This window comes from Ursus maritimus, unplaced genomic scaffold, assembly GCF_017311325.1.
Source record: "Ursus maritimus isolate PB19 unplaced genomic scaffold, ASM1731132v1 scaffold_1, whole genome shotgun sequence".
NCBI lineage: Eukaryota > Metazoa > Chordata > Mammalia > Carnivora > Ursidae > Ursus > Ursus maritimus.
The window spans coordinates 61,181,049-61,205,152 of record NW_024423343.1 but is presented as its reverse complement, the minus strand read 5'-3'; the positions used below and the strand labels follow the sequence as shown (position 1 = coordinate 61,205,152).

At 40.1% G+C, this 24,104-nt stretch overlaps 1 protein-coding gene across 1 annotated transcript in view; it reads right to left on the bottom strand.

Moving 5' to 3' along the window:
* The window catches only part of ABCB11 (ATP binding cassette subfamily B member 11), a 67,275-nt gene that overhangs the window by 21,274 nt on the left and 21,897 nt on the right, over positions 1–24,104 (bottom strand). The window contains exons 8-16 of the mRNA XM_040636677.1: positions 22,064–22,177; positions 21,447–21,557; positions 19,182–19,307; positions 17,587–17,790; positions 15,488–15,658; positions 14,773–14,974; positions 13,672–13,747; positions 8,558–8,660; positions 4,462–4,626 (exon numbers count right to left, since the gene is read on the bottom strand). Of these exons, the coding sequence (XP_040492611.1) occupies positions 4,462–4,626; positions 8,558–8,660; positions 13,672–13,747; positions 14,773–14,974; positions 15,488–15,658; positions 17,587–17,790; positions 19,182–19,307; positions 21,447–21,557; positions 22,064–22,177 (1,272 nt within the window). The remainder of the gene's footprint in view (positions 1–4,461; positions 4,627–8,557; positions 8,661–13,671; positions 13,748–14,772; positions 14,975–15,487; positions 15,659–17,586; positions 17,791–19,181; positions 19,308–21,446; positions 21,558–22,063; positions 22,178–24,104) is intronic.

Here is a 24,104-nt window from a genome sequence, read left to right as displayed (position 1 = left end):
GGTGGTTGTTTCTAAATCAGGAGAAGTTGCAAACATGCCCCCACCCCCTCAAAAAAACTACGGAAGTTGTGAATGGGGTTTTTTGCATCTATAATCGGGAGTAAACTATACTTTTTAAGTGTATTCTGAACTTGCAGACGTATGCTCAAGCAGCTGGCTGGGGACTCAGCTGTAATAAAACAAGGGGAGAACAACTGCACATTCTAATGACATTGCCCTACAATGAAATGGATTTCAGGTACAACAAAACTTCCTAACTTTGGCTAAGTGAGGGAACTCTGAGTTCAGAAAAAGTATGCATTAGACAGCCTTATTTATTGTTCTAAATTAATTTAAGTAACTAGAACAATGTTAACAAGCAGTTGCTCAAAAGAAACCATTTGTTCAGTAAATACGTACTGAGCGCCTGTCACTACACCAAACCAATCTCTTGAAGACAATGTGTACTACTCCATCAACAAATCCTTTTTTGTAAAGCAAAGTAACCCATTCAAATCATCACAAATTCCAAAGTGGAGGGGGGAGTTCTAGATGAATGAGATTTACTGTTTCAAGGACAGTTGCTAGGGTCTTTGTGGTTCTTAATACAGGTGGAAGTGGGTTCAGAAGATTCCACGGTCATTATTCCCATAGAATAACTCCTATGTTTACTTTACAGAGTTTGCAAATTTAGGGATTTAAAGACCTGTTTCATTTGGTTAAAAATCACTACACAAATCCTCCAAACTCCAAACTGTGATGCCACAATTCCCATTGTTCCCTCATGTCACCTATTATTACCATGGACTATAGGACCATAGAAGTGCAGATTAGTCAAATTAACTCTTATTTTATAGATGGAAAACTAGAGCCCAAAATATCAAACCTTCTGTCCAAGTTCATTTAGCTAGTGGTTATTATTAGATAAGGAAATGTCTATTTTTCCCATTCCAGTGGTTTTCTTCCTGGCGGGCTCTTTTGGTTCCTGGCATTACATATCTTCTCAGTGCTAAACAAATATTTGGCTAATGTTAAATCCACACGACTGTCCAGTTCAAGACTGGGCATCTGTCTATCTATAACCTTTTCCCCAAAATTCTACTCCATGAGTCCTTTGTATATCTTTGTTGAAAATGCAACCCAAAAGGCTACCCATCCATAGGTTCTTCTATGATACATCTGCGCCATTTTTGTAGTGGTAAGTTTGTTTAGGAGAAAAGAAACATTCACTAAACTCTTGCTATTTACCAGATGCCAAATGTGTTACTTAGCCTACTTTAACTTAAATGAAGATTTCCTTAAATTAGGCTTCTTAAAACAACCCAGTGAGGTAGATTTTCTTGCCCTTCATTACAGATGAGGAAACTAAGACTCATCAAGGAACAGCCACTTGTTCAAATACAAACAGAGCATACAGAGCAGAGGCTTCCTACAGATGCGGGGCTGGCTGGCTCCACAGTTCCTGCTTTCTCCCAGCAGGCGACATCCACACTGCTCTGCCTGGATCCCTTGTACACTTTCCGAGTCAACTAGACCCACAGAAAGTGAATCAGCTCAATTATGTTTTATGTGTGCATCAATGCTTCGCTTGATTAGCACCCGGGCTCCTAATAGTGTCCAATCGTTCGCTGGGTCTACGTTCCAAACTGTGGTCTCAATACACCAAATGTGAGTATTGGGCCCTTGAGGTAGGTCAGCATGAAAATAGCATAATTACAAACAGACTATTATCTGACTCATGATTATACCCTGTGAGATGAAAGTATCATGAATCTACTGATGAATATGTGGTAATTATGCTCAGAGACAAACAGAAATGATCTTCTTTATCAGAGAGGAAAAATAGTACTTCATTTAGCATCATTCACTTAGCAAATAGAACACTGTGAGAACATTAACCGTGAGCAGACTTTGGATGTCACCAGCTAGATCCTGGTACCCTGATACTGCAGCCCTTAAGCTAATTGCTGAAGATAAGTTTTTCCTAGGATTTCTGGTTGTGACCCGAAGAATTACAGAGCCTATTTTTACTACCAGCAACTGGGGGGTGCTCTAGGAGAGCAGGGGTTATAACTGAATCATCAATTTTTTCTGACTTGGCCATTTCATAGACTAATAGAGCTGGAAGGTATCTTAGAAACCATTTTTGTCAATCCTTCCTTTTATCGTTGAGGAACCCAAGGCCCAGAGAAATGGCATGGTGTGACCCAGGGCATATAGTGCTTGGTAAGTATCTAGAAGAGCCAGTTTCAGAGAAAAAGATCTCCTGGCTGGGAATCCAGCACTCTTTCCACAGCAGCTCATGTACAGGGTTTGGGTAAGGCTAAGTGAGTATATTCTCTGCTCTGTTTTTCTAAAAAAGTGATGATCACCAAAGAAGATGGTACCCCACCAGCCTATCCCAGAGTCCATGGTCTCTCTTGCTTCATTCCCCCTTCTGATTACCCCCCTTTCTTCATCCCTTTCTTCTCCTACCAATCTTCCTCCTTCTTATGTTCCATAAATGAGTGAAACCATATTGATAATTGTCTTTCTCTGCTTGACTTATAGGCTGGTGATGGGTAGTAAGGAGGGCACGTATTGCATGGTGCACTGGGTGTTATACGCAACCAATGAATCATGGAACTTTACATCAAAAACTAGGGATGTACTGTATGGTGACTAACATAATATAATAAAAAAATATTATTATTAAAAAAAAAAGATGGTATCCCAGATATATTTTAAAAGCAAACATCTAGGGCATAGTTGGGTCTTTACAGAATTCAACCCTATCCACCACACCTTCTACTTCTCATCCCTGCTCAGTGAGATGCATTTCCAGAGCCTTTCCCTACTAGAATATCGTCATAATGAGAGCAGGGAGGGGCTTTGGTTTTCTTGTTCCTCCTTCTATCCTCAATCCCAGCAACAATATCTGACAAACAATAAGTGATTCATAAATATTTGCTGAATTATGAGTACATTTTTATGTTTAATGTCTGTCTTCTTCATAGACGAGAAGCTCTATTAGAGAAGGCGGCATGACTGAATGCAATCCCAAGTCCCTGGCACAGTGTCTATGCGAGACAAACAACAAATAGCTGTTGAGTAAGTAAAAGAACATTTCTATGATATTAGGATATTGTACTTACCATATATTAAGGAATATAAATTAATTATTTAAAAGACTGTCATCATAAAGGGTTTCACACAACCAGAAATTCAATTTACCGGAGTTGTAGAGTCAGGTTTCCAATTGCCTACCTCTCTGAAAGTACCATGATTTCCTCACTTACCACAAGGGGGCAGTATGGCAGTTAAAGCGGTGGCTGAGGCCCCCCCCTACACAACTGACTTGATTTTGTTTGTGGACTGTCCAGGTCTTTCTAATATGACTCATGCCCATGGGGACATTTTTCTGGTCAGGACCTCTTCCAGAGACGCCACAAAAGAAAGAGAAGGAAGGGAAACTAACACTCAGGACTCTTACTAAGCTATGACAGTGCGGTGTCCTGACAAATCCTCTAGCCTAGCTTCGGAAAAGCTGGGTTCTGCTCCTGGCCCTACCACCTAATGCCCGTTTCACCATGAACAGATTAATAAAGTTATCCAGATTCTAGGCTTGCCTCCTTGTTGATCTCATGGGATTTGTGTGTGAGGGGTAAATTTCAACTAAAAAAATTTGGCAGCATTTTGATAACTAATTTTGCAACAAGAGTTTTATTAGAACCTGGCTCTCCAGTCACACTGGGTTTGAATCCCAGATCCATTATTTGCTATTCTAAGTCCTGTATACCTTGGTTCACTTTTTTGTAAAAACAGGAACAAGAAGAATACCTCCCTCAGGTGGTTACTAGGAAAATTTAGTGAACTATTATATATAAAGTGCTTAGATAGTATCAATTAATGCTTATAGTTATTATTTTTCATTGTAGCAATGAAGTCAGATGGAGACTATCAAAACTCCTAGCAAGTGAAAAATTGAAATAAGCTTATTCTTTACCCATGCCTTTATTCTACCTCTCTCTTCCTTTTCCTGTTTCCTTTCCCACCTTGCCATTTCAATGGTGCAATCAGCAGAGCAGACAATTCTACAACGTGCACTCACACCGGCTTTTATAAGCAAACTTTGCACCTCAGCTGTCTCAGCAAGATCAAACGGCCCTAAAATCCTTCTGTATTATTCAACAAACCTGCTTTGCATTCTGATTTTGTTTGCATATAGGGAAATTGCCCTCTCCTGACACTAAATTTGCAGCCATACTGCAGTTTTTTACAGACGCGATGCCTGGATGAGTATCCTGCCAGCCTAAATGAGAGCGCTCAGCTTCCTCTTCTTACCTTCTGTGTAATGGAGACTCGGAGCACTTTGAATCCTTTAGAGATGAGGAAAAGAAAGCTAAATCCATTAAAATACAGAGCCAACCCTTCAAAATGACAATATCCACTGATAGGAAAACAAAAAATATCAGAATAAAGCTAATCCAGCTGTTTGCTTACCCCAAGAATCTGGCTGAATAAAAAGGCATAGAGCGGTGTGACCGACCCATTGACAGCGGCACCCACGGCCCCTATCAGCATGTAGGGCCACTCTGGAGCATTGAATTTCAGAATCCTCCGAACCGGGGCAGGTTCAATTTCTTCTTCCACAGGAATGTCCTTGTCCTTGAGGGGAGAGTTACATTAGTCATCCTGAGGTACTTGAAGACATTTTTGCATATGTTCTTTCATTATACAGAAGTCCCTCTGGCGTTCACAGATTTAAAAAGTCATGGTTTGATTGGTTATGAGTGACCTCAGAGTTCTATGAGATGCAGTGATTTTTTTTTCTTTATGTTATGTTAGTCACCATTCAGTACTTCATTAGTTTTTCATGTAGTGTTCCATGCTTCATTGTCTGCGTATAACACCCAGTGCTCCATACAATATGTGCCTTCCTTAATACCCCTCACCGGGCTAGCCTATCCCCCCACACGCTCCCCTCTAAAACCCTCAGTTTGTTTCCCAGAGTCCATAGTCTCTCATGGTTCTTCTCCCCGTCTGATTTCCTCCAAGTGATTCATTGTTTTGTAAGAAATGGTTTTCAATTGCTTGAGACCATGCCGTGACTTGGAAGAGACATGCTAGGTGGATACTCATCTGAAAACAAGCTTGTGGTTTTCATTTCACGATTAGTTATGTGTTAACTCTAGGGGAGCAATTATTATGTTGGATCTTTGAAAAAAGTAAGCCATCTAATTTGAAAAAGCTTTTGGCCTATGGTGGTATTTATATATTTGAGGACTCATAAAAATGTCAAGGTATATCCTTCGTAGATGGCAAAGTTCTACAATCTAGTAACTGACTGAAGCGCTAAGGCAGGGCTGCGTATCTGAAACACGGCAAAGTGATTATTAAAATGTGTTAAACGGTGTCAACAGTTGTCATTTACATGCTTTCTATAAGATTTTCCTTAATTAGTGCCCAGAAGTAAATGGTAATCCATTCGGGATTTCTACGCTCTACATATTCTTTGCAAGGCGTGAAAACTATTTTAATATTTCCCTATTCTGATCTCTTTCGTTGTCATTGAAGTGTCAGAGCTAGCAAATTTTTATCCTCTTGAAAGCAAATATTGTACTCAGAATCCCGTCATTTTTACTATCATTTTCCCTTCCTATAGATATTACTCAGTGCTTGATCTATAGGACTAATCGTTCAATCATTTGTTAAATGTATTACTCACTTCATTTAAGAAAGAATTTTAGGTGGCTTATATAGATTTGCATTAAATTTTTTTTACTTTTTCTATTAAAATGTACTAAAAATATTATAACAAATTGACTATAAAACTATTAATTAGTGCTCTCTTTCATTTATACATAGTAATTTACCCTTTAGGTAGTTGAATGTCGGGAACAGACAACAGCAAGGAAATTCAAATACATTCCTTTTGCTTCCAAAGTCAAAGGCCACATTACCAATTTAATTTAAATAAAACCTTGTGTCATGTCATTATCATTGCAAGCCAACTAGGGTGGAGGAAGGCAGCTTGGATGGTGATGGATCTCTTATTGCCTCCATTTCAAATTCTCTCTTGGCCTGTGCTCAACATTTGCACTTGTCACTATACATTCATGCAGCAAATCCTTCTGTTCAATACTTTCATCTCTGACAACTTACTAACTCTAGGAAATTAATTCCAGGGAAGAAGAGGGGTGCCTAGGAAAGCACGAGTAGAACAAGCATAGAAAGAACAGAGTTCTTGGATGAGCCCAATGTAGCCACCCATGGAATACATCACCAAGCAATTTAGGTCTCTGGGGCTCAGTTCCTCGTCCTCAAAATGAGACGGTTGAACTAAGTTGTTTTGGGAAGACAACTTTCTATGGGTGTCTTGTGTTTCTGCACATCTTATGCAGAGGCATTGACTACCTCTATTCAGACTATTTTTCAAGGAGGTTTGCATAGCAAATAGCCTTGGAGGACAAAGATGGTATCTCCATCCCAAGAAAAGAGCAGATGTGTTTACTGCCCATTATAAAAGAATCAAGCTCCTCGGGCTCAGGATTTCTCTCCTGTAACACACCGCTTCATTTGCTGGTATCATCTGGCCCTCTTTAAATCTGGGGGTTGGGCTGGGGAACTGTGCAAATGATATACTCTGGTTACTACTCTTGCCGTGTGTAATAAAGTTTTTTGTCTCTGGCTCAGAGCTCTTGTACGTTCTGCCAGCATCCATGAAATTGTGTCAGGCTAACTTGGAAGCTTGCAATAGAGCAAAATTTAGACCCTTTCCAGTTCTAGACAGTGGTTGATGTCCAGATGAGGATGCTTGCCAGACTTATGGTGGATCGATGATTAAAAATACAGATTCCTGGGTCCCAATCACCAGAAATTCAAATTTAGTAAGCCTGAGTATGAATCTGTGTTTTAAAAATACTCCTCAGGTATTCTAATAATAAAGCCCAGTCTGCAAGATTCCCAGCACTACGTAATCTCCAAGGCTCCTTCCGGAGCTGAATGCCTAGGATTCCATGATTCTAGGTTTAGAAAGTGTCAGCTATGCTGTACCATCCAGTTACATCAAACTCCAGCATTTCCCAGAACCACTGCCCTACACAACAGCCCACTCACAGCCTAACATGACAAAATTTCCTTGGCCTTCTGATTCTTGAAGGTGTCCCTAACCCTTAGCAACAATACCTGAGACATTTAAAAATAATATGAAGTGACTTTTTTCCAGTAGTTATCATTCCAAGATAAACTAACAAAAGGCAAAATTTAATTGATTTAAATAATTTTCTTTTGTCCCCTTTCACTAGAAGTTTGACTTTAAGGGAAACTGTCCCCTGACCCACCCCCATCAAGCCTGAATGATGCAAAAACTAGAAAATCTGTCTCTGAGTAACTGACTTCTGATTGACTTATATGATATAGCTAAAAAAAAAAAAATAGTAGGAGAATTTAAAAAAATAAAAAATAAAAATAAAAAAAAGAATAGTAGAAGAATGGAAGAACACAAAATATAAAGCCATTATGATATAAAGCCATTATGTATTGTATAGAAGATTTTTTCCTTTGATTTTTGCATACCTAAAGACAAATTTAGTCATCTAAAAAAAAAGCTAAAGACGATTTACTCGTCTTCCCTGTATTTGTGGCAAACCAGTAACTCACAGAGAGAGGTGAAATTATAAAAGTTGTTATGTTCCCTTTATTGTAGCAAGGTAAATAATATATAGTCACTAACTTTAAGAGTGTGTCATTTAGTAAGGGAATAAGACAACATGACCCCAAATGAGGCTCAGTCAGAAACCTGTCATGAAAGGTTCAAATGAAGAGTAGTGGGGGACTGAAAGCAAGACTCTCAGGCTGAAGAATGAAGTGCAGACATTAGGAAAGGCTTTGAGGAGGGGGACGATGGACACCGGCTGTGAAGTTAAGATGCCCGCGACAGCTTTGAGGACCTACATCCATAGGAAGAAATATTGCTGTTATCTGTTGATTTTTCTCTTATTTCTTTCATTTTTGTGTAGTTTTGAATTATATTAACATTAATAGTGTTAATTTTAGGTGTATCCTAAAATAATTATGGTAAAACTATGTGAGGTAACAACTCTCCATAAAACCTAATGAGCCACCCTATCAAAAACTGTAATAACTTGTATAAGGGCTAACGTTCTCAAATACCTTTGTCAAATAAACACTTTTGCCAAGGTTGTTATAATTTTAGAAGGAGATTTAAAAATTTGAGGAAAATTGTTTTCAAGTATTCTTAAAAACTTTAAAAATTATACATACATGATCAAATAATCTAAACGCGTGTAATTTGCCTGTGTCTGTTTCAATGGTTCATCTAGAAACTATCGATTAACCATATAGTCCAGTTTTAGTTACTAATGTTCTTAAAGTAATTAATTACTCTGCATTTCTTTTAACATATTGGATAGCATTTAGAGTTTTCATCAGGTCCTCATGGGTTCTCCCATTTAATCTGACTTAGTGAACATCACTGGATAGATGCCTTGAAAACTCATATGCTCAGATTTAGAGGTCATGCAATAGCCCCCCAGGAAAGACTGCCTCCAAACCCCAAGAGCCACTGGTGCCTGACCTTTCTGTCTTCTTCATAAGTAGATTTATGATCTACGACAGCTAACGAAGGTTCATGTACCAGGTAAGAAAGCTGAGACTTGGAACGTTCTCGGATTGAAGCTCTGCAAATAAACAGAAACATGAGTCGGTAGATTACGGGCAGGTTGGAACAGGACTTACTGGTGTTCAAGCTTACATCACCTGCGTCAAATAAACAGAATGGTTGATCGGTCACGTCGCAACCAGGTAAGGGAGCTTCCTGTTTAGGTTTCACAGAGCTATCCCCACGGCATCGTTATTCAAAGTGGATCTTCCGAGCCCCAAGCTGGACTCCGATTCAGAGTGCACTCAAGCAGGGAGGGAGCGAAAGAGAGGAAAGCTGTGCCACCAGTCTACCAACAGAAGGTCCAAGGTTCAAATCCATTCCAAATCCACATGGTCTGCTAATTGCTGCCATGGCGATGGCCCAGCACCTCTACCTTCCTTTTGTTGTAGGTTATAGTTTTGTTACTCTTCTCTCTCTAGTTACACCTGATATTTTACTTTAGTGTAAGGTCACCTGGATGCAAATGAGCTAGTAGGAGGAAAATAAGGCCCCAAGTGAGATTGTCTTTCTTTAAAAAAAAAAAAAGATTTTATTTATTTATTTGACAGAGAGAGAGAGAGAGAGGGAGAGAGCACGTAAGCAGAGAGAGTGGCAGAGGGAGATGGAAGAGAAGCAGGCTCCCCACTGAGCAAGGAGCCTGATGAGGGACTCGATCCCAGGACCCTGGGATCATGACCTGAGCCGAAGGCAGATGCTTAACTGACTGAGCCACCCAGGTGCCCCACAAGTGAGATTTTCTTTAGGCTATGTACTACCCCTAGAAATGCATTTAATTAACAAATATCTTATTGAAATAAAATTTATTTGATGTGTTTATTCATTTAACAGAAGCTTATTGGGCATCTGTGACATGCAGATCAATGCCAGGTGCTGTGGGGATTACAGAGACTGGTCAGTCACAGACTTCACCCTCAAAGAGTTTAAAATCTTACAGAACAGCAAAACATGGACCCAACCCTAATCTTATAAGGAAGACTGTGCTAAGTTCTGTAAAGCAGGTTTGAATAGAAAGTATGAAAATTTAAAGAAAAAAGAAATATAAGGCAGGTGTTCCTATGAAAAGCATCATGAAAGAGGTGGCTACGGTAGGACTTGGCTATTCATAGGAAGAGCATTTCTTTCTTTTTTTTTTTTTTAAAGATTTTATTTATTTATGTGACAGAGAGACAGCCAGCGAGAGAGGGAACATAGCAGGGGAGTGGGAGAGGAAGAAACAGGCTCCCAGCGGAGATGCCCGATGTGGGACTCGATCCCGGAATGCCGGGATCACGCCCTGAGCCGAAGGCAGACGCTTAACGACTGCGCTACCCAGGCGCTCCAGGAAGAGCATTTCTGATGGAGAGGACAATATAAACCGAAGCATGGAAACAGGAGAGAACAGGTTCCTTATTACATATATGTAGTACAGCACAGATATAAGAAGAGATTGGTTTGGGTGGTTTTGTCTTTTTCCCGAGATTTCTGAGAAGGAGACCCCTACTCTCCTCTAGGTTAAACTTGAAAGTAGGCAGCACTAGGAGTTGCTGGCAATTATGTTGAGACCCTCAAGGAAAGAAGCCTTCTGAAAAATGAAGCAAAAAGAAGGGGGGGAAAAAAGCAGAGCTGAGAAAGGAAGAGAAACTGCATGCATCTTGGCCACCTGATTAAAGCCCCAGCTTGGCCTGAAGCTAAGGCATCCTTGAACTCCTTAGGTAAACTGATTCTCTCCCTTTAAAAGTTAAAGTCAATTGAGTTAAGTTTCCAGTCATTTGCACCCACGTCTTAAGTGATAGAGGCAATGCTGAAGACGAGAGGAGACGTTACATTATCAAAGCACCCAATCTGAAGAAAGAAGGTGTAAAGAGAGAGACGTAGAGCCGAGGGTCTAGATGGAATCATCCACAAGTCCCTCTCCGTCATTTGCATCCAGGTGAAGTTAGACGAAGACAAACGTCAGGTGGCGCTTGCCTGTTATACATGCTCGTCTGGCCTTCCTGAGAAGGCGCTGACACACCACCTTCGTGCCTCGGCTTTGTTCCCCGTCCTGTTAGTGCCACCGCCACCCTCTTAGTCACCCAGGTTCAACAGGTCATGTACCTCGAGTCCTTCCTCTTCCTTGCTCTCGTACAGTCACGCTCTTGCCAAATGTCGTGATGATAAGGCCTGAAACCACTCTTCACCTGCCTCCCCGCTATCAAACTGCCATCTGGGACACCCCAACTTCCTCAAGCCTGGCCCGAGACTCTCCAGCAACAGAATCGCTTTTTGGGTTAGTTAACCAAGGTCAAGAAGTCTTCTTCAGAATGCACGAGGAACAGGCGTGTGTCAACTGGATAGAACAGAGTGCGTGGTAGGGCTGAGACGTAAGGTCATGGGCCTAGAGAGAGCTCAGAGCATTGGAAGCCATGGTAGAGTATGTGGAGAAGCAGATATGGTTGACTTCCTCCCAGTTTTGAGCATGGCGGAACATATGTCCTTGTCCTTTCCGATTTCTACTACCTGAATCTTTTATTTCTTAAGTCTCTCTCTCTCTATTTCACAGACCATCCCACCTGTCTAGCATAGGCTGTCCCACTGAACCCTGGGCCCACTCGCCAGCTCCCTCTGGTCCACCATAAGCTCTAGAGTTAGAATTCTATCACAGGCCTTTTTAGAAACCATCCACATGGGGCACCTGGGTGGCCCAGTCAGTGAAGTGTCTGCCTTCAGCTCAGGTCATGATCCCAAAGTCCTGGGCATTGGGCTCCCTGCTCGCTGCTCAGCAGAGAGCCTACTTCTTCCTCTCCCTCTGCTGTTCCCCCTGCTTGTACTCTCTCTGTGTCAAATAAATAAATAAAATCTTTTTAAAAAAGGAAAGAAACTGACAACATACGCCAGTCCCTTTCTCAGAAGCTGCATACCACTTCTCTCTGCAAATAAAAACAGCAATTCGGGGACTAAATAACTCTCCCACTTTCTCTCTCTCTCTCTCAACATTATTATTCAGGAAATTAGTTACTGTTATCCATTAAATTGTTCTTGAACCTAAAATATATTACTAAAGAGAGACTGAGCTGTCAGAAAGACCAGAGCCAAGGAAATAAGATACAAATTAACATTTAGTTTAGTCATCTTTGAACAAAAAAAATCTGTCAGCATACACAATGAGATATTTTTAACAGACCTTCTTACTCAAACTTATAAATCTTTCTCTGCAGGAGGTTAATAGCTACTTTCTGGGTGTAGATTGTATTTCTAGATTTCTCATCCTAGTCACCAAAATGTAGAATTTGTGAGAATTAATAGCCAAATAGGAAATGTTTATATTAAAAATGGTTATTTTGTCCTAATAATAAACTGTAGGTAAACTACTTAGAACAATAGAATTGTGTTCATCAGAAAAGTTAAGAAAATACTTATTTTTTTGCCAACATGACAATGAAATATATCACTTCCTCTTTGCAACCTTTAGCCCAGTGATCAAAAGAGGTGCCTAACCATTTCCTGTGTTTAAGAAGGTAGTCAGTATCTTCAGGTTGTGATTCTAATGACCTTTATAATTTTTTTTCTTTCAATCAGAGAAGCATGGTTAAACGTAATACCTAATATCTATAAAAATCACCTAATAATTTTGGCAATTTTTGTAGCTTTTACTTTACAGAGTAGCTTGAAGCTATTGCCTTATTTTACAAATTCAATAAATTTGATAAAACGCATTTCTTAAAATTTCTACGGATAGACTTATTCTCAAAAGGAAAAATAACAGCCCTAAGCATAAGCTCAGTGAACCATTCTTTTTTTTTTTTTTTGAGTATAGTTGATATACAATGTTACATTCGTTTCAGGTGTGCGAAATAGTGATTCAACAACTCTATCCATTATTCTTTGAATATTAAAAATCTGTGTTGGAATTACTTGGAGTTGTTACTTAAATGTTTTATTTTAAGCCTCTTTAAACCAGTTTTCAACAAGCAATGTACTACCTTGAAAAGGCAAGTCTTATAACTGAGACTTTGCCCTGAGTGCAGCCTTGAATTAAATACCCTAGAGACAGTAAAGTCAACAGTTAAGGAAATCTGCTGTCTCCCATTGTTTACGAACAGCCTCCTAACTTAGGGGGAAAAAAGTAATATTTTCATGAAGAGAGACAGATACTTTTGGGCAGAATTCTTAATGCGCAGAGTTTTAACATTAAAGGAACTATTTTACTGAAACTCTCAAGTCAAGATGAAAGACTAAAACTTACAGTCTGGCTGATAGTATATTCCAAAAATATGTTTGAAAGTCAATACCCCATATTCATCCACCAAATAAATAAATAAATAAATAGCTGGGGTTTAAGGAAATTCTTCTCAAATGCTAAAAAATACATATTTTATTTCATTTAGTTAAGGAATGATGTGAATTCAGATGGGTCACTTTGGAAGCAGAAATATTTGTAATTCCATTGCAGCTCAGTAGGTGAAAAAATGGACCTAAAGCCATGAACTTCACCTCCATGTAAAACAATGCTTTGTACCATGGTTAGATCTCAGGGACAAGACCAAACAGATTTTTAAAATACCCGTTCTAAGATCGATTAACAAGATTTTAATTATAAAGCATCTCTTTTTTTTTTTTTTAAAGATTTTATTTATTTATTCGATAGAGATAGAGACAGCCAGCGAGAGAGGGAACACAGTCAGGGGGAGCGGGAGAGGAAGAAGCAGGCTCCCAGCAGAGGAGCCTGACGTGGGGCTCGATCCCACAACGCGGGATCACGCCCTGAGCCGAAGGCAGACGCTCAACTGCTGTGCCACCCAGGCGCCCCTAATTATAAAGCATCTCTATCATGACCCTACCCATAATAAGATAAGAAGCCAAAGTTAAACAAAAAATCTCCATGAACTAGCAACAGAAATGTCAATATAGCAACCAAGGATTCATCTGCATGTTCATATTACATGAAACGTGGGGTGATGCTCAAGGCTCTCCTGGTTGTACCTGAGATACTGCCCGAGGATCACAGGTGCAGACAGCTCCTAAGAATACTGTAAAACCTTAAAATCTGCCCCATGGCTTCCACTTACCTTAAACTAGCCTGGTAGCCTCCTCTGCAAAAGGTCTGTTTGCTGTCAAGTGAGGTCCCATCAGTTTCATCTTGTCCTATTCAACACAACATAAACGATTCCTTAGTGTGCACAATAAGGAGAAACATCTCAAAAGAAAACTTCTTACGTCTATCATTATTACGTCTGATGCTAAAACATTCTATTAACTTTCTTGTGACAAATGAAACTTAGCACTTATCCAGCACATTCTAACAAAAAAATGTCAAAACACTCAGCAGGGAGAGCCTGGCTGGATCAGTCCAAACAGCATGCAACTCTGGGACATGGGGTCGTGAGTTCCAGCCCCACATTGGGCGTAGAGATTACTTAAATAAATAAACACATAAATACATAAATGTAAAAAGTAGCAGGATTAAATCTTTTGAACTGTGTGATACCCCATGTGTTACCTCCAACAAATAGATATCTGATAGCATGAATCATAAAAAAAAAAAAAAAAAAAAACTGAAGGGAAACCCACTAGAGGTCATTTCTATGGTAGATTCCCCAAATAAAAAAAAAAAAAAGAAAGTCTTTTCAGGAGAAATCGCCTGTGTTAAATATACACAGTAGTTTTACCCGGTGGAGCTCACAAACCGGTATGTGGTATGGTAGAGTGGTTGGTTAGTGTAAGTTGGGGTAAGTTATCAAATCTGAAAATTCAGAATTAAAAAAAAAAAGGATGCACTGGGGCCTGATGTGTCTGTCTGCTTTAATGAAAATAAGCGTTGCAGTGTTTAGTCATTGATTAATTTACTCAACAGTAAGACTAGAAGTCCTACTGTGTGCAGGACACTCTAGGACAGCTCTCCTATTTGCAAAGCGGGGAGGTGGGAACGAGCGGGATGGAATTAATATCGTCTTCCCCACAAAACCTGGGTTTCAGCTCTCCGACTCGACCAAGTAACCGACCCCCTGAGCGCTTGTTCTTTCTCTTATCATCTGTATAATGCCTCCAAGCGCTTTGGGGAGAACAAACAAGACAGTGTATATTAAAATGGACAGGAATCCATGAAACTATGAGAGCTAACAAACATAATGCTTTATAGAATGTACAAGTGCAACGGGAAAGACACTTGCCCTTTATGCCTTCGATGTTAGCAGCCTGATCGCCTTGACTCTGCAAAGTCACTAGAGTGAAGTAAACTCCTTTCCTCTCCAACAGTTCCTCATGGGTGCCTCTTTCCACTGCTGTGCCATGTTCAAAACCGATAATGACATCTGCTGCTCTGACTGTGGACAGGCGATGAGCAACCGAAATGATCGTATGTCCCTTCTGAATCTGCAAGAATGGACAGTGCACCATTAACCAAACAGTAAGACAGAGCTGACATTGACATCCAGATGGTCTCAGAACCCACAAGAGAGTCAGAGCCTGGGTCCTTGGGAAAATCCTCAAATAGGCGCTCTGCAGGTATTAGAAAAGGCCAACGTACTTTATCAAGGCCGTGAACATCCCACACGTTGGTCTAATTGCTGCTCTTAATGAACAGCTAAAATCAAAATGGAAATTTTTGAAATCACATTTTATAAGTTAGATTTAATAAAATTTAAAATTTTGCATTTGTAGCTTTTGGAAGGAAGCCATACTGACTTCTATTCAACTGTGAGGAACATTCTAGTCAGTCAGTATTTTCTAAATAGTCGGACTGGAGACACTGACCCATGTAGTCCTTCTCTTTCCCTCCCCCTCTCCATCCCGTCCTTCCCCCCATGCCTCCTCTCTCAGCAAGCTGCACTTCCTACAGCACATTTCCACATGGTCTTGTAAAATGAACTCAGACTTTCAACAAACCTTACTCAGTGCCTCTTGCACCATGGCTTCACTCTCATTGTCCAGTGCCGAGGTGGCCATGTCCAAAAGCAGGATCTTGGGGTTTCGGACAAGCGCTCTGGCAATGGCTACTCTTTGTTTCTGGCCACCACTCATCTGGCCTCCTCCTTCTCCAACAAGAGTGTCAAATTGCTAGGAAGAAGGTGACACCGGTAATGAAGACGAATAATTTGATGGCTCCTGGAAGTGATCATTACAAGATCCTCTCTGGCATCCTTCTCAAGCATGAATTTTCACAGGCCCAAATTTCACTGAAAGAAATACCCTTTCCTGAAACAGATTATTGCCAGATCGATATTTGTGTGTAAGATAAAGAAACTGATTTATTCTTGGGGCACCTGGGTGGCTCAGTTGGTTAAGCGTCTGCCTTCAGCTCAGGTCATGATCCCAGGGTCCTGGGATCGAGTCCCACATCAGGCTCCCGGATCAGTGGGGATCCTGCTTCTCCCTCTCTCTCTGCTGCTCCCCCTGCTTGTGCTCTCTCTCTCTTTGCCAAATAAACAAATAAAATCTTTAGAAAAAAAAAAAGAAATTGATTTATTCTTTCATTCCCAGGTTCACTGGGTTGTATAAATGTTTCTCTTTAGCTCAACTTCAAAATCAAATGTTTTCACCAAAGTAGGGGCACCTGGGTGGCTCAGTTGGTTAAGCATCTGACTCTTGATCTCAGCTCGGGTCTTGATCTCAGGGTCCTGAGTTCAAACTCTGTGTTGGGTACCACACTGGGTGTGGAGCCTACTTAAAAAAAAAAAATGTTTCCACCAAAATAAAAGTTGATCAGGTTCCTGAAAACCCATTTTAAAGCATCTATCAAATTCTTCCCTCTTTCCTCTAGCTAAGCAACACAGGAAAACACAATATTAAGCTGTCTCTATACTGCAAATGAAAGATCAAACTAGCTGTACAACCATTACCATTGACAGCAAAAAGTTCCTGAGTATCTTTCATGTCTAGCGTTATATTGGAACCTCACAATGATGTCAGGCTCTTGTCTTGTTTATTCTTAGCCAACATGAGTTGAGCACTTACCATGTATAAAGCATAAAGTTGAGCTTTTTACACATATCACCTCATTCGTTCTCGCAGATGCTCAACGAGGCAGGTACTGCTGTTCTCCTCAATCAATGGGTAAGGAAATGCTGGGGTGTAAGGGCCTAAAGTAACTTGCCCAAGTTTATAAAGTTTGCAAAGGAGAAGCTGGGATTTGCACGGAGGCAGTCTGCTTCCAAAGCCTTATTCTCTTTACCACTGGACTATAGCATACTCACAGCTGCAATCCTATTCACACAGGTAATCTAGAAACCTGAACAGGAAATGATCTCGAGCACAGACTCTGGAGCCAGGCCACCTGGGTGTGAAGGTTCACTCTCCTGCCTTGAGCAAGTTATTTGACCTACTGGAACCTTGGTTCTCTCTTTACAGATGGAAATAATAACAGTAGCTGTCAACAGATGGTCGTGAGGGTTAAGTGAGATGTAAAGTGCTTAGAACAGTGTCTGGTCAGTAGGAGGCACTATATAAATGTTAACTGGTAGTAATAGCTCTTCTTCGACTTAGCAGACCATTGGCTACAAAAAACCTATAAGTATGATAATACAGAGTTGGTTTTTGTCATCACTGCTGTTTAAAATGAAGATAAATGAGGAATTTTTGAATATGCGAGATACAGTATGGAGGCCACAGTATTAGCTGCCTAAGCACAGAAAATGAAAGAACAATGACATTGGTAGGCATCACCGAGCATTGTGTAAGTCATTGCCACATAACAAATTTATCAACTGCTTGGACAAATGCTTAACAGATGGAGTAAGGGGACTGTGCCTCTGTCAAAGAGAGCTTTTAGAAGAAAGTTCCTGTTTGGTAGATTTTTAATATATCAACATTATGCTTTCAGGCAAAGGGGAAAACTCGTGGTACCTTTTCAGGAACAAAACCGAACATGGTATTAAGAATTCAATGATTTGGGATTCAAATGGAAAGAAATGTATAGTATTTTGTAACTTTTTCTTTTTCCTTTTACAACTTCTGGGTTCCCTCCCTGGAATAGAGGCTAGGGGTACCTGTGGCAGGTCCATGATGAAATTGTAGGCATTGGCTGCCTTGGCAGCTCGAACTATATCTTCCATCGTTGCATCCTCTCTGCCATAGCGAATGTTCTCTGCAATGGTGGTGGAGAACAGAACGGGCTCTTGCTCCACTATCCCAATCTGAGCTCGAAGCCACTGAATGTTAAGAGAGCGAATGTCATGGCCATCCAAAGTCACCTAGAGAACATAAGCACAACGTCACATCTCTGAACCAAAATGTTATGTTGTACTTGACCTATGGGGAGAAATAATAGAGACCCGCAAGATTATAACAGAAAAATTCCTCTTACAATGAGGTTATTTATATAGGAGTGACAATATAGAGTTGAAATCAAGTCTAGCTATAGAACAATTCATTGTAAAAACACATTTAATGTAACACGATTCGCCCGGGAATGGAAAAATTTTAATTTTTCAATAGAGTCAAGTCAGTTATTCACCATACTTTGTATATTTTTATTACCTTTTGACTTGTGACCTAAAATGGGCTTCAAAAGCTACAAAGAAAATAAGAAATGGTCCCTATCTTGTAGGCATGCTTTACAGTAAATCTTACTTTCTGGCCAGATTCATCAAATAGCACTTTGCTGTTCAAAAGTAATTGAAACTGTAGGTGGGATAAGCAAAAATCATTATTAGCAAAAAAGTAAAAATCTTACATCAAGAGACCATGATTTCTATGTATTCAGAGTATAGTTGGTATGTAGCAAAGAATGCCTGTAGGATGCACTGTTCGCATCAAAGAAAAATTCCATTATGTTTGTCATGTCAGTGTAACAATGCACCCATGACAGGGAACGCCTTGCGCTGAAGCCACTTGATACGTACTCAGATGATTCTATCTCAAGGCATCAAGGAAATGTTGACAAGAATGACTTTGAGAGTGTGGAAAGAGCAGAGCCTTTGGCATCTAACAGACCTGGGTTCAAATCGGGTCAAGTCTCAATCTCTCTGACTCTGCTTCCTTATTTATAAAATGAGTATATACACGTTGGGGCTCATTTTGAAAATAAGTAATCATTTCCATAGAGTGCTTGACAAATGTGATAGACAAATGTGATAAACAAATTGCAATTACAGATATTTATTTTCTTAGTTTAGGTCTATGTTTGTAGGCAAATAAACACAAGGAGAAAAGAGACGAAGTAGTTGTGAAGTTATATGATTTTTCTTTAAAACCTAAATTTTCAAAGCAGTCATCAATCAATCTGTTCATTCCAGCCATGCAAACTTTCCTACTAATTAGCATTTGGAAAACTTGAAGAGACAATAATGAGTTTGTTACAATACAAAGAAGGAAACGGAAATGTGAGTTCACTGAAGAGGTAACAATAGCATTTTGAGTGTGTGTGCACATTTAGTTACATCACTGAGCGAACGGGCTGGTCATTCATTGAACACAACCACTGTGTAGGGAATCAGTCCAGTCAATTCAGTCAAACACCCAGTAAGTCAGCTCTGCATGTCAGGACGGTCTCAGTGTATGCTAGGCGTTTGTGTTTGACCAGCGTATCTCCATTTGCACTCTCCCATCCCCATGTATTGAGAGGTTTCTGGAAGACACACACCATGCCTTCACTGGGGTCATAGAAACGCTGGATAAGCTGCAGGGCTGTGCTCTTCCCAGATCCACTGGCTCCTACCACAGCAGTCATTTCCCCTGATTTAATGACCATGCTGAGGTTATTTAAAATCTGTAGAGAAAAGAAAAGAACAATGTTCAGATTGTCAGCAATTAGATTGTAAGTTAGGATGCTTTGTGAGGATACTCTATACGGGTTTACTTATGCCGCCTATCAATATCCATCAATAATCAGAAAATTAGTCAACAGTGCCTACGATGACGTTTTAGCATTTAGCACATTACTCGTTAACAAACTGATAGTGGCACCCAAGAAAGAAAATGATGTGTGGTAACACTGTTGAAGTAAATAAACCATGCCAACTTATAAACGTATGTTCCAGAATCCACATTTAAAACACTTCTGATAGGGACGCCAGGGTGGCTCAGTCGGTTAAGCATCTGCCTTCAGCTCAGGTCATGAGCCCAGGGTCCTGGGATCAAGTCCCACATCGGGCTCCCTGCTCAGCAGGGAGCCTGCTTCTCCCTCTGCCTGCAGCTCCCCTGCTTGTGCTCTCTCTCTCTTTCTCTGACAAATAAATAAATAAATAAAATCTTTAAAAAAACAAATAAAACACGTCGGATATACTAGGATGCCTCAAGGAGGCTATCCCAATTAGTTAAGGAAAGAAAGCCATTAAGTTTGAAATATAATACTAATTTACTGATCATGGATTAATAATAATTTACAAATTTTAAGATGTCATACATTTGTATTGTGTGTGAACATATCATCTGAAAAACTTTCCCTAACAAATGTTTGTGGTGTGTTTGTTAAGTTTAAAGCCCTGTTAAAGGTAGAGGCTAACTGCTGCTAAGTCTAGAAAGGGAAGAACAGGAATCTAATTCATAAGCATCTGTTGGATATTTTCACCAATTCAGTGGTGATTTTTACACTTATCATGTCAAGGTGGTGTAGGGTCCTTTAGGTGACAAAATCTCACATATCTTTCATTTCACACTGGAGAGTCAGGCTTGCAAACAGACTTTCACTTACTGGACTGTAATCTCCCCGAGGGCGGGCAGGCGTTGTATGTGCTTTTTCTCATTACAGCCCAGTACAGTGCGGCACCCAGCAGGGCTAAGGACATACAGGTGTAAGGATGAAGATTTTATGAAAACAAACTACTGGTGTTGGGAATAGAGGATAAAACAGAAATGAAATAAATGTGTTTTAATTCAACTGGGATTTATGAAACAGCTGTTACAAGCTTGTTCTGAACAGATATTCTAAAGCAAGTTTTTAGCCATCCATTAAAAAATCTTTTCTGAGTACGACCTTGTGGTTTATCTTTCACAAGGTACTTTGACATATGTTGTGACATTTAATGTTTCCATACATAGGTGATATGTAACTAATAGAAAATATGCTCCAGCAATTTAATCAGAATATATAGGTACCTATGTTTTATATACATATATATGTGTGTGTGTGTGCGTGTGTATGTATGTGTTTACCTACATTTTAGGTATGTAGTATCAGAAATAAGTTGCATAGGATTTAGTTCCCATCATAGAAATATTATTAAGAAAGGGTGGCTAGAGGTATTCTGTTAAAAATTAGGAAAAAGTCTCATTTCAAAGTCAACCTATTCAAGGGAGTAGATCCTAATTTTCCTATAGAGTAAATTGCCTTTAAAAACACCTGCTCTGTAGGTGCAGGAAAACTAAATTTCCTTCCTCACGTGCCCTGGGCGATCACCCAGCACAAGACACGTGAGCATGAGGTCACGAGATTACCTTTCTTCCAAAGATGGATCTTGTGACCCTCGTGACCTTACAGATAGGAAGTGAAAAACTACAAAGGCAACAGTTTTCTTTGCCAGACGTACTCTCCCCACTCAGTGTTCCACCGTTTGCACCTGTACTTCTGGATTGTTCTGATGGCCTTGCAGTTTATTTAGCTTATGCTTACAATGACAGGCCCTGCCACTCATTTCAGCAGAGGATCATACTTAGCCTGACCTAACCTGAATGGGCTGCCAGACTGTGTCCCCACCAGAGGGATTTGCACGCTGTCGTTACTGCAAAGGAATGTGACGTGTTGCCTTGGAAATGACATGATGCCTAAAGGCACTCCCAGAGAAACGTGCTTCTGTTCCTTCTTCCTGGAAACTGTCATGCTCCAGAAAAACAAGTAACTCGTGGCCCTGGATATGAATCCTCAAAGAAGAAAAATGCCGTCATTCCTGGGGAAAAGATGAACACTTACCTTCACGTCTGGTCTGGAAGGATAGTGGAAGGTCACATTATGGAATTCGATTTCACCTTTAATTCGATCCAACTTGTAACCATCCTCTGACATGCAGTCAATGACGGGTTTCTGGAGTAGAATATAAAAGGAATATAGCAACAATGAATATATATGCATTTATTGTCCATCTTGGTTTGAATTTACTCATAAAACAGAAAAATAGCCAGGTAAAACACTGCACCAAAGTTGCTTCCATATTAAATATTTACTAATAATAGTAATAATACTAACATTTACTGAGATATTAATATGAGATGTTATATTAGTAGGTATGAATAGTATTAGTATATACTAATATATACTATATATAAGACCAGATCCATAAATGTGCTTACTTCTTTATTGCATGTTTTCCAGTATGATAGGAGAGCAAGGGCCTTATTTTTCTTCTATTTCACTCTCTCAGTCCCAACTTAGTATGGGTCTGGCTCATGACAGTCCATATTAAGTATTGCTAAATTAAGGGTATTGCGATAGGCCCTCATTTTCCTTAACATTGAGGGTAAATTCCTCAGAACTTCATTTTTCTCCCCACCCCCAACCTGCTCCTGGCCTTTAATTTGGCTTTCACATACCCGGTCTATTGTCTGAAAAATGCTGGTGGCCGCTGCACGCCCAGTTGCAAAGGCTTCCAGACAAGAAGATGCATTGCCAAGATTTAAAGCTCCTAATAGAATACTGAGGAAAATCTGAAATGAAAAGAGATAAACATAGTTTTCATGTGCTTTTGTCAATTGGTAAATAGTGCCATCATTTGGGCTACCCATGTGAGCTCAGATATTTCTCAGAAATATTCTTCCATGGGAGTTTGAAAGCTAAATCGCTCTTTAGAAACACCTGGAATAGTTTTTGTTCTGCAAAGTATTTCCAATTTTTCTATTGTTATGATTTTAAAGACTACATTACATTTAACTGAACATCCATGTGTAAAACACTACACTACAGGAGTGTAGAACCCTATTCTACAAAGAAGAACATATCTTGAAACGAGTAAGAGGTCTAAGCAAGGCAGCATATAGACACAAAGTGAGTAAGAATGGTGATACGATAATTGCGTTTGTAATATAAACAGGCTTATATGGTTTCTGGTTAAAGCAATAAAGACAGTATGATCAGCTTGATTGTCCTAGAGATAAGTACATGCAATGTAGGTTTGCTACTACTGCTATATTACTGCTACTAGTAGACTATTACTAGGATAACTACTGCTACTACTGCTACTACTACTTTTACTAATGTCTATCTGTAAGTGCTTTAAGCTGTATTACTTCATTTAATCCATACAACAGAAGAGAAAACCAAGGAGAATGAAGGTTCCCTAACTTATCCTACATTACAACATGTATTAAGTGGTAGAGCAGTATTTGAACCCAGGATCCCAACTGGCGTTCCGTCTCGCAAACAGGCCCATCTGCTGCTGGTGGCATGCAGTGGGTATGGCCAGGTTCCTGGGCTATGCTGAGGAAGCTGTCCTTTAACTCACCAACCCAGTCATTGCCTTAAGTTAGGGGAAGGCAACTTGATCACGAGCAGATGTCCCTACCAATAGCACTCCGTGTTTATCAGTGCTGTTTATAAAGGAAGAAGCAATGAGACAATTGGTCCCATGCCTCTAGGAGGAGCATAAGACTCCTTTTGACCAAATGGGTGCCGGTCACATGATCCTCACGGAGGATGTTTCATTGGCCACCATCCGTCAGGGACAGGAGTTACTTGCTGAGCTGAAGACTGACTGCTGCCTGAAATGCGTCTTCCTCAGGCAGTCAAATGAACCTAGTCTGGGATGGCTTCCCCGCTTTCTTTTAGTCTTCTGTCTGGACCATGAGACTCCTCAGAGCCTCCCAGCTACCTGCATTCCTCTCTTAACCTCCATTCCACATATCATGATGATGTGCACCAGCCCCCTCGTGCCTTCTCCCTGAATTCCCTACTCCATGTGTGGGACCGACATTCTGTTTTCATCTTTCTCGTTCCTTTTTCTTAATTACAGCAGATAGTTCCTCCCATGGACACATTACTTCATTTTTCAAGCCCCAATTTCTTTATCTGTCACACAAGCGTACTAATAGCATATACCTCATGGGACTTTTATGAGCATTAAGAGAAATAATTAGTTTAAAGGTGATTAATCCAGTGTTAGCCACATAAATAATAGTGGTGTTGAAAGAAGCAAGATTCCACACTTAGGAAGTGATACAGTGAATAGACAGAACAGTACTTCTCTAAATTGGGTTAAGACCAACTTTATCAGAGGTCTTCCCAACTGAGCAAAGGAAGCCTTCCACATGTCCTAGATCAGGGGTCAGCAAACATTTTCTATAATATGCCAGATAGTATATATTTTAGGCTTTTTAGGCCTTATGGGCTCCAAAGCAATTACACAACCCTGCAATGTACTATAAAAGCAGCCATAGACTATAGTGAACAAATAGTTGTGGTTGTGTTCTAATAAAACTTTATTTACAAAAACAGGCATCAGGCTGGATTTGGCTGGTGGGCCATAGTTTGCTGACCCTTGCTCTAGATTGTAGATTGAATCACCAGGGGCCTATGCTGAGGTTTGTAGTCAAACCTTGCTCAGCCTGGCTTTGCAAATGTCTCCCTCAGGGTACTTAG